This window comes from Bombus pascuorum, chromosome 7, assembly GCF_905332965.1.
Source record: "Bombus pascuorum chromosome 7, iyBomPasc1.1, whole genome shotgun sequence".
In the NCBI taxonomy this organism is placed as follows: Eukaryota; Metazoa; Arthropoda; class Insecta; order Hymenoptera; family Apidae; genus Bombus; species Bombus pascuorum.
Window position 1 is genome coordinate 17,611,764 of NC_083494.1, and position 13,613 is coordinate 17,625,376.

General features: G+C 40.6%; 1 protein-coding gene across 3 annotated transcripts in view; it reads right to left on the reverse strand.

Annotated features, from left to right (window-relative positions):
* The window catches only part of LOC132909348 (tyrosine-protein kinase Dnt-like), a 104,055-nt gene that overhangs the window by 4,325 nt on the left and 86,117 nt on the right, over window positions 1-13,613 (reverse strand). For all 3 annotated transcript variants that reach the window (XM_060964130.1, XM_060964132.1, XM_060964131.1), the window contains 3 exons: window positions 9,445-9,649; window positions 1,351-1,507; window positions 76-343 (listed from right to left, as the gene is read on the reverse strand). In XM_060964130.1, the coding sequence (XP_060820113.1) occupies window positions 76-343; window positions 1,351-1,507; window positions 9,445-9,649 (630 nt within the window). The remainder of the gene's footprint in view (window positions 1-75; window positions 344-1,350; window positions 1,508-9,444; window positions 9,650-13,613) is intronic.

Genomic DNA, 13,613 nt, shown 5'->3' on the forward strand with positions numbered 1-13,613 from the left:
GTCACTCTCTGTGACAGCAATTCAGTTCACATTCTAATCAATCTACCGAATAGAGAAATATGTAGATGCAATCACCTGTGCAAGAGCCCTCGACCGTGCAAGAATGCCCCTGCTCTAGCAACCTGCGCGCCAACGTGCACCAAGTCCCTGGTCCCAGGATGATGGTTTCCGTCGGTAAGGTACAACTTCAAATTCAACTCGCCTGGCGAACTCGTGTATGCCAATAACGGACAAGAACTATCCAGGCAGGCGGCGGCGAGCGAAGCTATGTTTGCATGCACTAATCCTGCCAACTGCGAGCCCTCGACCACCAGCAAAGAGGCTTGATAAGCCGATGCCACTTCTAAAATCATCAACATCTCTTATTAATTCCTGTAGTAATTTCTGTTATCCTTCGTGTTATCGTTAACGCGTTTGGTAGTTGTAAAATTTAGGCTATAGGACGTTAAACAATTTATAATAATTACGATTTTCTCATTATTTTTATTCTCTTCAACTAAAAGGATATATTCATTTTGTAACAGATTTTGTTGAAATATTTCCTTCCTTTCGTTTCATCGTTTTCTTTTTTTTTTTTTTTTTTTTTTTTGTTTTGCGAATCTGCGGCAGATACATGATTTTCTACCTTATCGCGCGTCGCTAGCCTAGAGTAGTACAACTTGCGTTCAAATTTGAACACTTGTACGCATAATTGAAAATAAAATTATCGAATAATATTTTCAATTTTTCGTACTCGTGTTGATAAAGTTGTTTAACTTAGTACGTAAACATATGCATATAAATCATCTGATGATATTTAACACTTTGACATACAAATGGTAAGCAGAACGAAATGTCTTTCCTTTCGTCGAATTACATATATTAGAGATAAAAACTCGACGCTTAATTACACATTCAAAGATAAACGTATAAAACAACATTTCGTTCTTATGAAATTATGTTTACCACGCGGTGGAATTGCAACGTTTTATTCAATTTTAATTAACGTATTTATCAGAATAACGTTCGAATACTCTAGCAAATCGTAAGTTACTTAAATATGTATTATAAGGAGTTTTGAAAGTAAAACTTTGTATAAAAAAAATCTTTCATCGCGAACTTTATTAATATCGTGTTGGTCGATAGAATGACATAAATCGTCGAATTTGTCTGATCGTAAAAGGTTCATCATCGTCAAGCCCTTTACAACCCCTACTCACGTACTTGCGAAACGTTTCAAGATATTCTAACGATTTGTAAAGATGTTCCGATTAATTTAAAAGGTTAAGAAGAAAAAAACATCAACGACTCCGTTACTATTCCTAAAGCCTGATATCACGCCACTCCAACACGATACTAATACATCGATACCTGTGACTGTCTTTATGATGACTTCTTGTTCACGGCCAACCAATTCCAAGGTACCTTTGTAGACGCGTCCGAAGGTGCCCTCCTGTACGAGATTGCGACAGTAGAGCGCAGACCTCGATACCGCGAGTGCCCTAGCCTTCTCGCAAGGATCGGTCGACTATAAATTAACAGACAAGACACGGAGGTATTAAGCCTGATGCGCACAGACACCAAAGAGATTCCTAAACAATTTGCAACGGTTCTCGGCGTCTCTCGATCGCGTCACGCGGCGTCTGCATAATTCATCACGGAACAAAATCCCTTCGCGGGGGAACTCATTAAAAAAGCATTTGTCGCCTGTAACAGGATACGAAAGAGGTCGCGAAGTCCCCGAAGGACAAGAAGAATGGCAAGAAGAAAAAAAGAGAAGGACCAGCTTCCCTTCGCTCCCTCCCCTTTTCCCGCACGTCCGGCCGTGTCATCGTTATATCGTCGTTTCCATCGTAGCCACATTCCCCTTTGTTCCTCAACGGTTTTCCAGCGGTTCCTGCGTTGCGAAGCGTAGGACAGCTCCGACGGGGAGCAAACAGGGCTGCAGGGAGACCGGTTATTCATTAATTTCAATTTTCCGGAGTTTTGCCTTCGGCCCCTCCCATTCCATTTGCACGCGTCTACGCGTGCACCGAGCTTTGTGTACGTGTACGTGCGAGACTAGCGACACTAGCCAGAGAAAAGAGGCGGAAGACGATGGAAAACCAGTTCTGAAAAGCATTGGCGGCGTGCAAATTACCGGAGGGCGTGCCCGATTTCAAAAGTAACGCGATGACCAAGTTGAAAAGAAAGATTGCCCGAGCCGGAGAAGGATGTCGCGGTTGAGATCATTCGTCGAAACTTCGGGGACAACGTTCGACGAGGGTACGGCCGGCTAATATCGCGACTTACCGTGCTCTGTAATTCTTATCCGACGCGACGACCGAAAAAAAATCTACTTCGAGCTAGCTTCTTTCTTCCGCTTTGTCCGCTGGTTTTCATTACCGCGTTTCGTTCCGCTCGTCGGTTTCATTCTCTGTTCTCCTCTCGCCGGTTTCAGTTTCTCCCTTCCTAATTTTCTTTATCGCTTTTTCTTTTTTTCCTCTTTTTCACGCGAGAGAATTCTTGCCTTGCTCCTTTTTCGCTTCTACTTTCTCTCTTTTCCGTTTGTTAATGAAAATGCAATGAGACAATTTAAAATCGGCTAGCGAGCATGCCGAGAGACTTATAAAGGACCGTTGGTGAAATTCGAAGCGTGGAATTTGGAACGCGGAATAAGCTTATAAATATAAATAGAAACGAGAAGCGCACCTTTGTTTAACTGATAATCGCAACGCGAAGCGACACGACGGCCCGGCGCGGTGCGGCATGGACAGAGAGAGAGAGAGAGAGAGACAGAGAGAGACAGAGAGGGAGAGAGGGAGGTTTTCCGGTAGTTGACGGGACGCAATAATTTCGTTATTATGGAAAGCAAAGCGGATGCTTCCATGTTGCCTTCGCCATGGTTTAAACGCGATAGCCGGCACCGCTGCTAGGCACTTTTAATTATATTGTTTGCAACCAGTAACGAGGTTTTCTATGGCGAAGTGAATTACGCCCGAATGCGCCGTGTGCTATAAAAATAAGACGCTAATGATGTTATCAAATGCTTCGCTTTATTCGCCGATATAACGCAGCAGCGATTAGATTATTAGAGCACTTTACGTGCAAGTTACGCTTTTGTAGTTTAATGCTATGACGCAGGCTTTATCAAACCGCGTAGGAAATCGGTTATAACGCATGCTCTCTGTTTCAAAGTTCTGCTTAATTTGTTCCACGTTTTTCTTTGCGCGCTTATAAAATGTGTTGAATAGATCGATTCGCCGTGGTATTATATCGCTGTCATATACGCATACATATACATCATATTGGCCATAAATATGGTATATACAATATTCGCTTTGTTTATCGGAAAATTCTAAATTCCAACTGTTTCAATCGGTACTTCATATTACAACACACATATGACGAGAATTAAGTAACAGATTTATGATGAAATAATACCGAAAGTAAAAGCAGCGAAAATAAAAATATTTCACTCCTCCCTCGTCAACGCGTTTACCGTATGGTAAAAACCTTAATGTATGCACATGTCAAGGTTAAGGTCACAGAGACTAAATTTCTTTATCTAAGAATATTTTTACGACATCTCCAAATCACATATCTCAAGAACTAAAAGGAAAACGTACCCCTTTACAATCCACGAGAAAATAAATGGAGAGGATCGGCGCTGCGTAAAGTTTTATCTACGTGCGGCAATGTGATACGTTACTAAACAGATAAGTAATAAATAAGAATAAAATACACGTAGATGACAGGTGATCGTATGATCTTAAGAAGCAGGAAATCGTCGTGTGGAATAATTCGTCAAAGTTCCGTAGGAAAGGTGTGTTTTCGCTTGATATCACGTTTCGTATGTATCGCGAGTACATGCTGGTATTGCAATTCGATTGCAAATTGGAAGCAAATATCGTGGGCGACAGTGGAAAATGACGGAAACGTGGTAAATGAGATTTCGGAAAACGAGTAATAAATATTATCCCCCAACGTTGATTATTGTTATTTGTTTCGTGCTCGGCCGCGTGGCGATTGCTTTGCTCATCGCTGAATTGCTCATCGAAGCAAATAAAATTTTTCAATGCTAACAACTACGTCCGACGCATAATTAACAAGCGGCTGCTATTAGTTTGAAAAAACGGATTCGTAATTGCCGCGAGAAACGAATGGGAAGAGGAATTGAACCGGCTGCAAACGTATTTTTTTGTAATGAATGTAGACTGACGAGTCGCTTTTATACAATCACAATCGGTCTATTGATTTAACGGCGCCAGCAGCGAACTTTTTGCTGGACGCGTACGATGCAGCAATTCGATTTATTTATCGAGAGGGTCTCGTCAAACGTCGTCGTTTGTTTCCCGTTCGAGCCACTTTGAAAGCATCATTTTTAGGCACCGCCTAGCCTCCTCGTCACGAGGGTCGCGTTGGAAACTTTTAATTTCAATCCGGCTAATTAATAATACAGTTTCCGATTTAACTACGTTAAACCATCGACCATGGGACGAAAGACGATATCGTTCGGCTGGGAATTCGCTAAACCGAAGGATCGACTTATTCAACCTATTCGGCGCGTTTAATGGCGACAAGTTTGAGAGCTGACTACGTTGCTCTTTAATTCTCGGCTAGATAGAATTTTATTCGGCAAAGAAACGAGGAAGTAAATCGATAAGAGTGGGAAAAGCGAGAGGATATGCTTTGAAATTGAAAGACACGTGAAACGTGTATCTGGTTTAATCGAGTTCGATTTTAGAAATTTCGATATCTCTTGTAAGAGCTGGCAGAATTTATTAACTTGAATAAATGGGAGTGCGTATTAAAACCGGAGTGTACAGTTTACGCCAGTGTGTTTAAGTCGTGTTCGACAACCAACGTTCAACGTTAGGTACAGGTACGGTATAGATACTATCAAAGCAATCGGAAGATAAAGCGAAGACACTCGACATTTCCTTCTGGCACCGAAAGTTTTTCAACGTTTCTACGTCGTTCGATTATTTTTAAACGGAATAAAAGTTCTTCGTTACACAGAATCTACCCAGAAGCTTCGCGAATAACTACAGGAACTGTTTAAATAATTCAAAGCTTCAATTTCAGTAGACGAGTTTATATCAAGAAGCTTGATCGAAGATAAAGCGACAAGAACTTCTCGAGGAAACACCGATCCGAATCGCCGATTCGAGGGCCGACATTTACAATTAAGATACAAAACGTTAAATACGAGCTATCAGCCAATGCATGTTAAACAGTTTTATCGTAGCTTCACCGTGATGTAGTTTCGCGCACCATCGACTACAACTATTTTCTTATCTTTCTTTCGATAACGAAAGGGTGGTTATTCTCCGCGTCTATCGGGAAAATCAGGAGGAAAACGCATCTGTTCTGAAACCGAAGGTCCCCGGTAAACAGGAACGGTAATGGCTTCTTCAGCAATGGGATCTCAAGCGTATCGTTTTACAGGAGGGATAAGACGTTGCTGCATTACATGACTGGCTGAGTTTGAAGAGAGCTCGCGAACGAGCGAACGAGCGAGCGAGCGAGCGAGCGAGTAAGCGAGGGAAAGGGTGCGGAATCAGGGCGGAGGACAAGTTTTCCCTAAGGATCGTGGTTACATACAAATATATGTTTGTGTGTGTGTGTATGCGTGTACGTGTATATTTGTATATTCGCGTCTGAGGTGCGCGTACTTACGTCCGTACGCGTTTGTATAAACACTCCTCTCTTCGTGGTTCTTCGTGTCGGTGACGCACAGTCGCCGGTATAGCAAGAGGGTGGCGTTTCAGACGAGGACACCGAGGGTTCAGGCATACGCGTATACCCGGTAAATTGATCCAAGATCAAAGCCGAAACAATCACAGGACCCACTTGCAGTTTCTCTCTAGCTTCTCTCCACCTTTCACCCTGATTCACCCCCTTTCTCTGCCTCTCTAACCGCGTGTGTAACCTTCGTCCGCCCTCCCCCCCCCCCTTTGCCAACCTCCTCTTTGAATAGCCGAGCACAGGTGGTACCGAGCCGTTTCTTTTTCCCGGGAAATTAATGTAAAACGCTCGTTTCGAGCCGGAAAGTGCCGGCTAGACTTTGTTACGTGAATCGAGCCATGCCCGGCTGCTCTTTCTAAACTCCATTGCATATTTATTCGACATTTGCGCGATCTCTGTTTTTTCCTCCTCCTTCTTCTCCCCGTTCTCTTCCCTTCTATGTTTTCTTTGTTTCCGCTTTAAATACGCACCAAGCGGAAAGGAGAGTCGCGTCGAGTTGTTAAAGAGGTTATTATTCTAGCTATTTCGCGTTTACGGCATGTTGTGCCCCGTACGTCGAGATTTTCATACGTACGTATGTTGTTCGTCGATGAATCTGTATCGTGTTATTTTGTTAAAATTGCGGAAATCGCGAAATCCTTGTAGAATCTCGTGCAACGTCGTTGCGTAAAGCATTCGATTTCTAGCAACTTTATCTTATGTCTCCTGTTTACAGAAAACTATAATTAGTTCAAGGAATCAAGGAATACTTTTACCACTTGCACCGAAGTGTATGTAGTATACAGTAGTATAGAAAGAGATAAGAGCTACGATAAAATGCACTAAAATGTGAATTTCTTTCCTAACGATGCCACAATTTTTCGATAAGTCGCTCGAAAGGAAGAGTTCTTATCGAACAAAAGTACATCGTCTCCTTTCACACGTCCTTCGATTTCTGTACTTGATATTCCATTGAAATTTGAATTCTAAGCGATCAAAGAGATCAGCGACTGAAGCGTGCCTGGTCCGAAAGCAATGGCAGAAGCGAATAGAGGGATCGTGTTCTTTAATGGAGAACGCGAGAAGGTGAAAGGGCGAAAAGAAGAAGTCACGACCTCGCCGCGCCAGCGCCCGCGCCCCGTCCTCGTCGTTTCACCGCGTCGCCTCTATACGTCTTCTCGAAGCAGGATAAAAATTGTAAATTGTCGATTTATTCGCTTTATTAATTATTCACTCAAGCACCGATGATCGATTACACAGTTACACTCGGTTTCCCTTTGTACTCACGTTGGCATATAACGAGGGTCTTATATTTGCATTTATATGGAATTAAGAATTCAAATTAGGCAACGACGATGATGGTTTTTCTAATTAAAGGAATAACGTCACAGGAAAATTACGTTTCTCTTAATCGTTCGTCAAATCGTATAACTATATGTATATTAATTTTCATTTTCGGCAGAGAATAATACTTTCGTGTCAATTTGCGTCAATTGTGACGTACGTAAAAAGGCAGTGCGTAGATATATGATCTTGTGCTTGAATGTAAAAAATTTCTTTTCTTTAGTTTTAATAAAATTCTTTGCGAAGTTAGCCTTCCACGAGGAAGCATGTTTTCCACATTCCATAGATAAACTGGATCGTTTACGATGAAATTTAATTTTTCTAATATTATTTTGAAGCTCCGAAGAAATCCAAAGTACTCTACAGTACTTATCGATATCAATACATTGTATAAGCATTTGTTACATAAAGTCGAAACTTTTCGAAATTTCGTATAGATCGTCGACTCGCCGTTCACGGAGCATGAACTACATATCTTTGCATTATATCGAACTTTACCTTAAAATTCCTTTAATATTCTTCCAAATATCGCTTTTGGGACTCGAAGAGAAACATTTATCTGACCGATAACTTTTGCACACTTCTGTACGATTCCAAAGGATTCCAGGTATCTATAACCAACAAAATAAGACGAATAAAATGATTCTTCTTGTCGAAAGTCGCGTGGCAAATCAAGTATCGGATTACATGTAGACTCAGGACCAAGAAAAGCAGATCTTACCTTTTCCTCCGGAGGGAATTATCTCCCCGAGGAGGACGGAGCAGGAAGCTCGACGGAAGCAACAAGAGGTAACGGGAGCAAAAAGGAGGAAAGGATGCGAAGGAAAAGGGGTTTATCACGTGTACCAATTTCTGGTGAACGGTGTGTGTTCGGTCGGTTAGAAGGAAGTTGTAGGTTGGCAGGTTCGAAGCAGCTGAATAAAGAGCCGAAAGGTTTGAAAGCACTGGGAGGAGAAAGTTGTTGGTAGAGAGTGGCTCCTACGACCGCAAATTCGATAAAGTTTTTGAATGCACCTCTCGTCTTGCGCGCGAGGCCAGACGAGACTGGCCACGCCGGACAACAGAATCGTCTCGCAGTGTTCGCTCTCGCTACTGAAAGAACGACGTAGAGAACGAAAAGAGAATACAAGACGGCGTTCGCGATGAAGATGCAGCCAGGATAGAAAGAGAAGGACCGAGAGAAAATCGGATTTCTCTATGAGAGTTCCTCATCTACCTTCGACTTTGTTTCGCGGACTGCTTCACCGCTTTTAAAGCCCATTACGCTATTCGAAGAAACACAATAAGCCGACATCATATTGAATTGTCCAATCGTATACGAGAGTCATAGTTTACGAGTTCGTGAAACATCGTTCTTAACTCATTGACACGCTAATTTTTTCGCACTAACACGTTTCCGTACACGTATCTCCATAATAATTTCTTCGTCTTTATTGGTCATAGATGTCTGGAATTCTTTGAAACGTACAGTGGCGTGCGAAAGTTTCCGGTCAGATAAATTAAAAAAGAAATATCCTTTTAATTGCTACTAGAGTAGCATTTGAAAACACAATTGAAGTTTTAGAAGAAGCAGTTTTAAACTTTGTTCGCAATTTTAAAATCGATTCGATATTATCAAAATTGTCTTTTTATTTAGCTTTGGAGCTAAACATGGATTTTTCATCCCTTCGAAATTTCTTAAATATTACTTATCATAATATTAAATAATGTTTGCTTTTGTTTTGATAATTATGATAATTTTCAATTGTCATCGATCTGAAAGGGTCGACGCGATCGAGAGATTCGTCCAAAGAAACAAACGTTTCTCGATTCCAGAGAATCAAATTAAAGAAGTAAATAATTAAATAATTATTCAAGATGTTTTCTATAACAAATTGTAGTATCTCTTATTCGTTGCGTCCCGTTCATCTAGCAGAAGCATACGTTTTAAACGAATTGAAATTCCTCGCCTCTCGCAGTAATGCTTTAACAAGTAGCATGGAACCATCTCTGTTACAAAGAACCTCCTCGAGTGTTTTATTTCGCCTGCCTTAAACGATAGAATACGCGAGCATTAAGCTTTCACGATATTCGCCGATCTCTCTTTGCTTGGAGTTGCGTCGGACATCTCGTGAGCCAATATATCGTCTCGATACTTTAACGCGTTTTCAAAAATTTAAACCAGCTCCATACGATCTCCATAAAATCGTATATCAGGTTCGATCAAATATAACATTGATTAGACCGAAGCACGAATGTTTCGTGACACGTAAGGTAGGGCTGCACTCGGTTAAACTCGGAAACTTTACAGGCAACTCGGCAGCGCATCTCCTGCCTCGAGAAGTTTCACATTCCCCCGGTTCGAAACCAACGTATGTAGGTACTTAATGCAATATCTTGCCGAAGTTTCCGTAAAATGATTTTGCACTATACCTGGCTCAGATGCGTCACATGGCTGGAAGCGTAGTAACTCGCTCTGGAACCGCAAGGTCTCGCATAGAGTGGCTCTAGGTCGGCAATGGTTGCGTAACTTCCGGAATTCGCGCTTCCGGGTCGTGGGTCGACCCTAACCAGGACAGAACTTCTGGCTAAGCCGCCGGTGTCTGCCGCCGAATAGCTACAGCAGGGCAGTGTTTTCCTGAAAGAACAGACGATCCTGTAGTCACCGGTTAATGATTATACACGAGGCTAATTATTTCTGCAACGTGCGACATGCTTTGCACCGGGACCCGAGTTGCACGAGTTATAATCGCGAGAGACTCTTGCTACCGTTGCGCTGCTGCTAGCTTTTTCTGCCTCGTCGCTACTTTTATCCTGATCCACTGAATTGCCTTTGAAACCTCGATGCGTTTAAGCGAATTTCCAATAACGTTAGAACAAGGATGACAATCTCTCGTCTATGATAAAATATCTTCCATTTCTTTTCAACGTTCTAACGGCGTGAAATGTATTATTTAAACATTTTTCTTCAAAAGTTTAACCAGAAAGATGTTGTAGCTTGCCAGTGAAATTCATATCATGCAATAAAATTTTTATAGTTCCACATTTTTATTTCCATGTAATAATAATTTATTCTATGAGATAAAATAGTTCTTTCTTGCGATGTTAATCAGTTTCAGAATCAAGTTTTATGACTTTGTTTATTATTCACGTCGAGTTTCACAATGTCCGCATAAATCCCGAAGATCCTTCGTTGGTTTTTTTCCGTAAATTCGTAACTCGACGTAACAGAAGGTTTGCCAACGCATTCGGCAGCGTATCCGGTATGATCGATCTCGTGAAAAGTCCTCGTAGCGTGTGAAATTACCGCTTAGCCTTCGGGGAAAAATTTTCAAAGAGGGTCTCGTTCCCCTTTGCAGCGAGATATTAGAGCAGAAAGAGGCTCAAAAGCGGCGAGATAGAAGACGAGGAGAACGATAAACGGGGGTACGGATACCGAGGAAACTAAAATACCGAGAGAGAGAATTCGCGGAGGAACGGTAATTCCGATATTTCGTCGGATTTATTGGCCGTTTTTCGCATGTAAATCCACTACCGCGATTCGGCAAAAAGGTGAACGAAAAAGAGAAACACATTGCGCCAACGATTTCAAATATTCCACGCTCGGTTTTTTTTTCCCAATTCTTTGTATTCATGTCCGAGGACGGGCTTATATTTTATACCGTAGTACGAGTTCGGATTTAGCATGCCCGATTTACTTTATTTCGCTGCTAGTGACACATTCGTGCGCGATAATTTCTGTATAAATACGTAGCAAATACATAGCAAATACGTAGCCGTAATTTATTGGTGCATTAAATTAAAAAACGCTGTTCAATTTGTAACGTTCACAGTCGACTTTATCGCTACAGGCTATTTCAACATTGATACATGGATCGTTGTGCATGAACCACTGTTTACATCTCGTTCAATTTATTTCATGTTACCGACATTTCTGGAACTCGTTTCACGTTTCAACAACACGTACGGAAAAGCTGCTTCAGTTTCCTTGTAAATTTTCAAATGTATATAATTGTTACAATCGGATGTTAGTTATTCCGTTTAATTACGACGATCAATAATAAGATTTCGATATTTTTATTTTAAATATTCCTAACGATAGATATACGTGATATATAGTAATATTTTATGTCTTTTAATATACTCGATAATCGACGATAAGGGAACGTTTAATGGGTAATATTGGCCTATCCTATTAGAACTTGGGAGTATCGATATTTCATATGTACCGATCTAATGAGATCATAGACTTGATATTGTATTAAAATAAAATGCTATACACATTGTTTGCGCAAAGATATTACCAAGAGCATAGAACGAAATATTCGCTGTACACGGGATATAAGGAACAAGTGCGAAGAAATTCCTTGTCTCTGTTTGAGAATGGAATGTTTCGCCGCAAAGGACAACGTGTTCTTGTCCAATCTCAAAATCGTGCTTTGCGCGTAGAGTCGAGATCGACATGGTAACGGGAACGAGGGTGCAAGGGTGGATGCTGTGTTTACTCGAGCGGACGGATGTAAAATCTGCAGGCTCGCCCCCGAAGGAGACGTATAAGGGCCGGAGAAGGATCCTCGTTTTCCCGCGCGTTATCAGCCTGGAAAGACTCAAAAGAGCTAATATATCCCTCGAGAGACAATTGGCCCATGCCGCGCCGTGACTTCCCCAAAGCGAAAGACGCCGCGGGAAACGAGGTAAGGAGGCATTTTCGGAGGAAGAAGGGCTACTCCTGTCTTCCCTTTCTCCTAAAATTTCCGTTCCATAAAAATATTCCTCTGTTGGGGGACCACGATAAAAGTGCCCACTCGATGTATTAAAATTTCAGATTACAGCCTTAGTGATTGTGGACGTTTGAGGAATGGTCGAAAATTCATCGGAAACTGTTATTGGAACTGCAACTACCGTTACTTTGCGAAATGAAAACGAAACGCAATTCTTAGTAAAATGTAATATCTTAATAGAAGATACCGTGTTTGCAACTATGTTAGAATCTATGTGAGAATCGATGGTTCGCCTAATACTATTTACAAAATATAATACGCGGTATTACATATCGTATAAATGTAAGAGCAGAATGTATTTTCGTCAGATACGCGCGTTTTGAACGATTTCAAAAAAAGCTTCGGCAAAAAAAGGGATACGAATCGAAGATAAAATATGGAAAGTTTTTTGTTCGTTCGTAATAATTGAGCTATAAAGGTAAATATTTTTTACGACATGAAACGAAGCTATTCTTTCGAGTAAGCGTATCTTCTTTGTTGTGGGAATATCGTAATAGGTAGATAATGCACATTTCCGTGTAAAAATTTAACGCCGCCTGCTTCGAAATAAACAGATTTTACAGTTACTTTCACGATAAATATACTGCTACCAAGAAGTAGGAGGAAAAGATATTTGCCAGAATATATTGCACTCTTGAAGTTGCGAATTAATTTCTAATTAGAAATAATTTCAACAAACTATTTTTCGAGAAATCACAGTTTCCGCTATTTCGCTATTGGAAGTCGCAACATTTTAACGTATGCTAATAGCGACATAAAATAGATTCTCCTTATATCAGAGTATTCAAGAAATTCGATGGCTACGCTCAACAATTATTCACACTTACAAATTACAAGTCCGATGATTCAAGTTTTATAAGCTTCTACATATTGTTCGCGCAACAGAAGTCTACGATGGATAAATTTATCACTTCTCAATTAATGCTATTACCTTTCGACCAATAGTATTGATTAAGTAAATTATCGTACAACAGGCTCGTGGTGTAACATAACGTGATGATTTACCAAAGTCTACGATCCAAGTAAACCCTCATATCTATGGAGGTATTTTATACAAAAAAAAAAAAAACCGTAACAACTACACAAAAAAAGCGTATTTCGAACGTGAAATTATCAGATAATTCTGGAAATAACGAATTCACCTTTATTATGATTAATCGTTACGTTATTATACCATGTTTATTACAACACTCGTCTTTCTAATCTGTATACTTAAGAACAAAAAAAAAGAAGACATTCAACGTTACTTTAACGCGGAAGTGAAAATTGATATATTTACGAGTCTGACATGAAAAGGATAATACGTTGAATGAATAATACATTTGAACACGACGATACTCTTGACCATAAGAATCAGTAGTAGAAAAGGCAGAAATAGGTACGTATTAAAATTAGCGGCTCGGTAATATTCGTCGTCAAAAGGGATCTCGAACTATTTGCTTCTTAAGAAAAATTCATGACGAGCAGCTTCAAAAGATTTAATAATGCCCGTCAGGAGACAATTGGTCTACTTTGGGGGAAATCGGAAAGGCGGCGTACAAAGGGAACGAAGATGAAAGGTCGGTGGAAGTTTTTGCCTTTTGATCTCATTTTTATAATTTTATCGTGCAATGAGATTCGTTTCATCGATATCGGGTAATCGAGCAAGAAAGTATTTAATTCGTTAATACCAGATATAACGGGGTTTCAATTGAATGTGTAATTGAAGTACCTACTTACGTAACCTAGAGGCTCTCCTACCAACCTGCCGTTAAGTAGATTTCTCGTACGCTCGAGCGTTAATACGTGTATTGCAAAGAGCGTCTCTTAATTAAAGTTAGA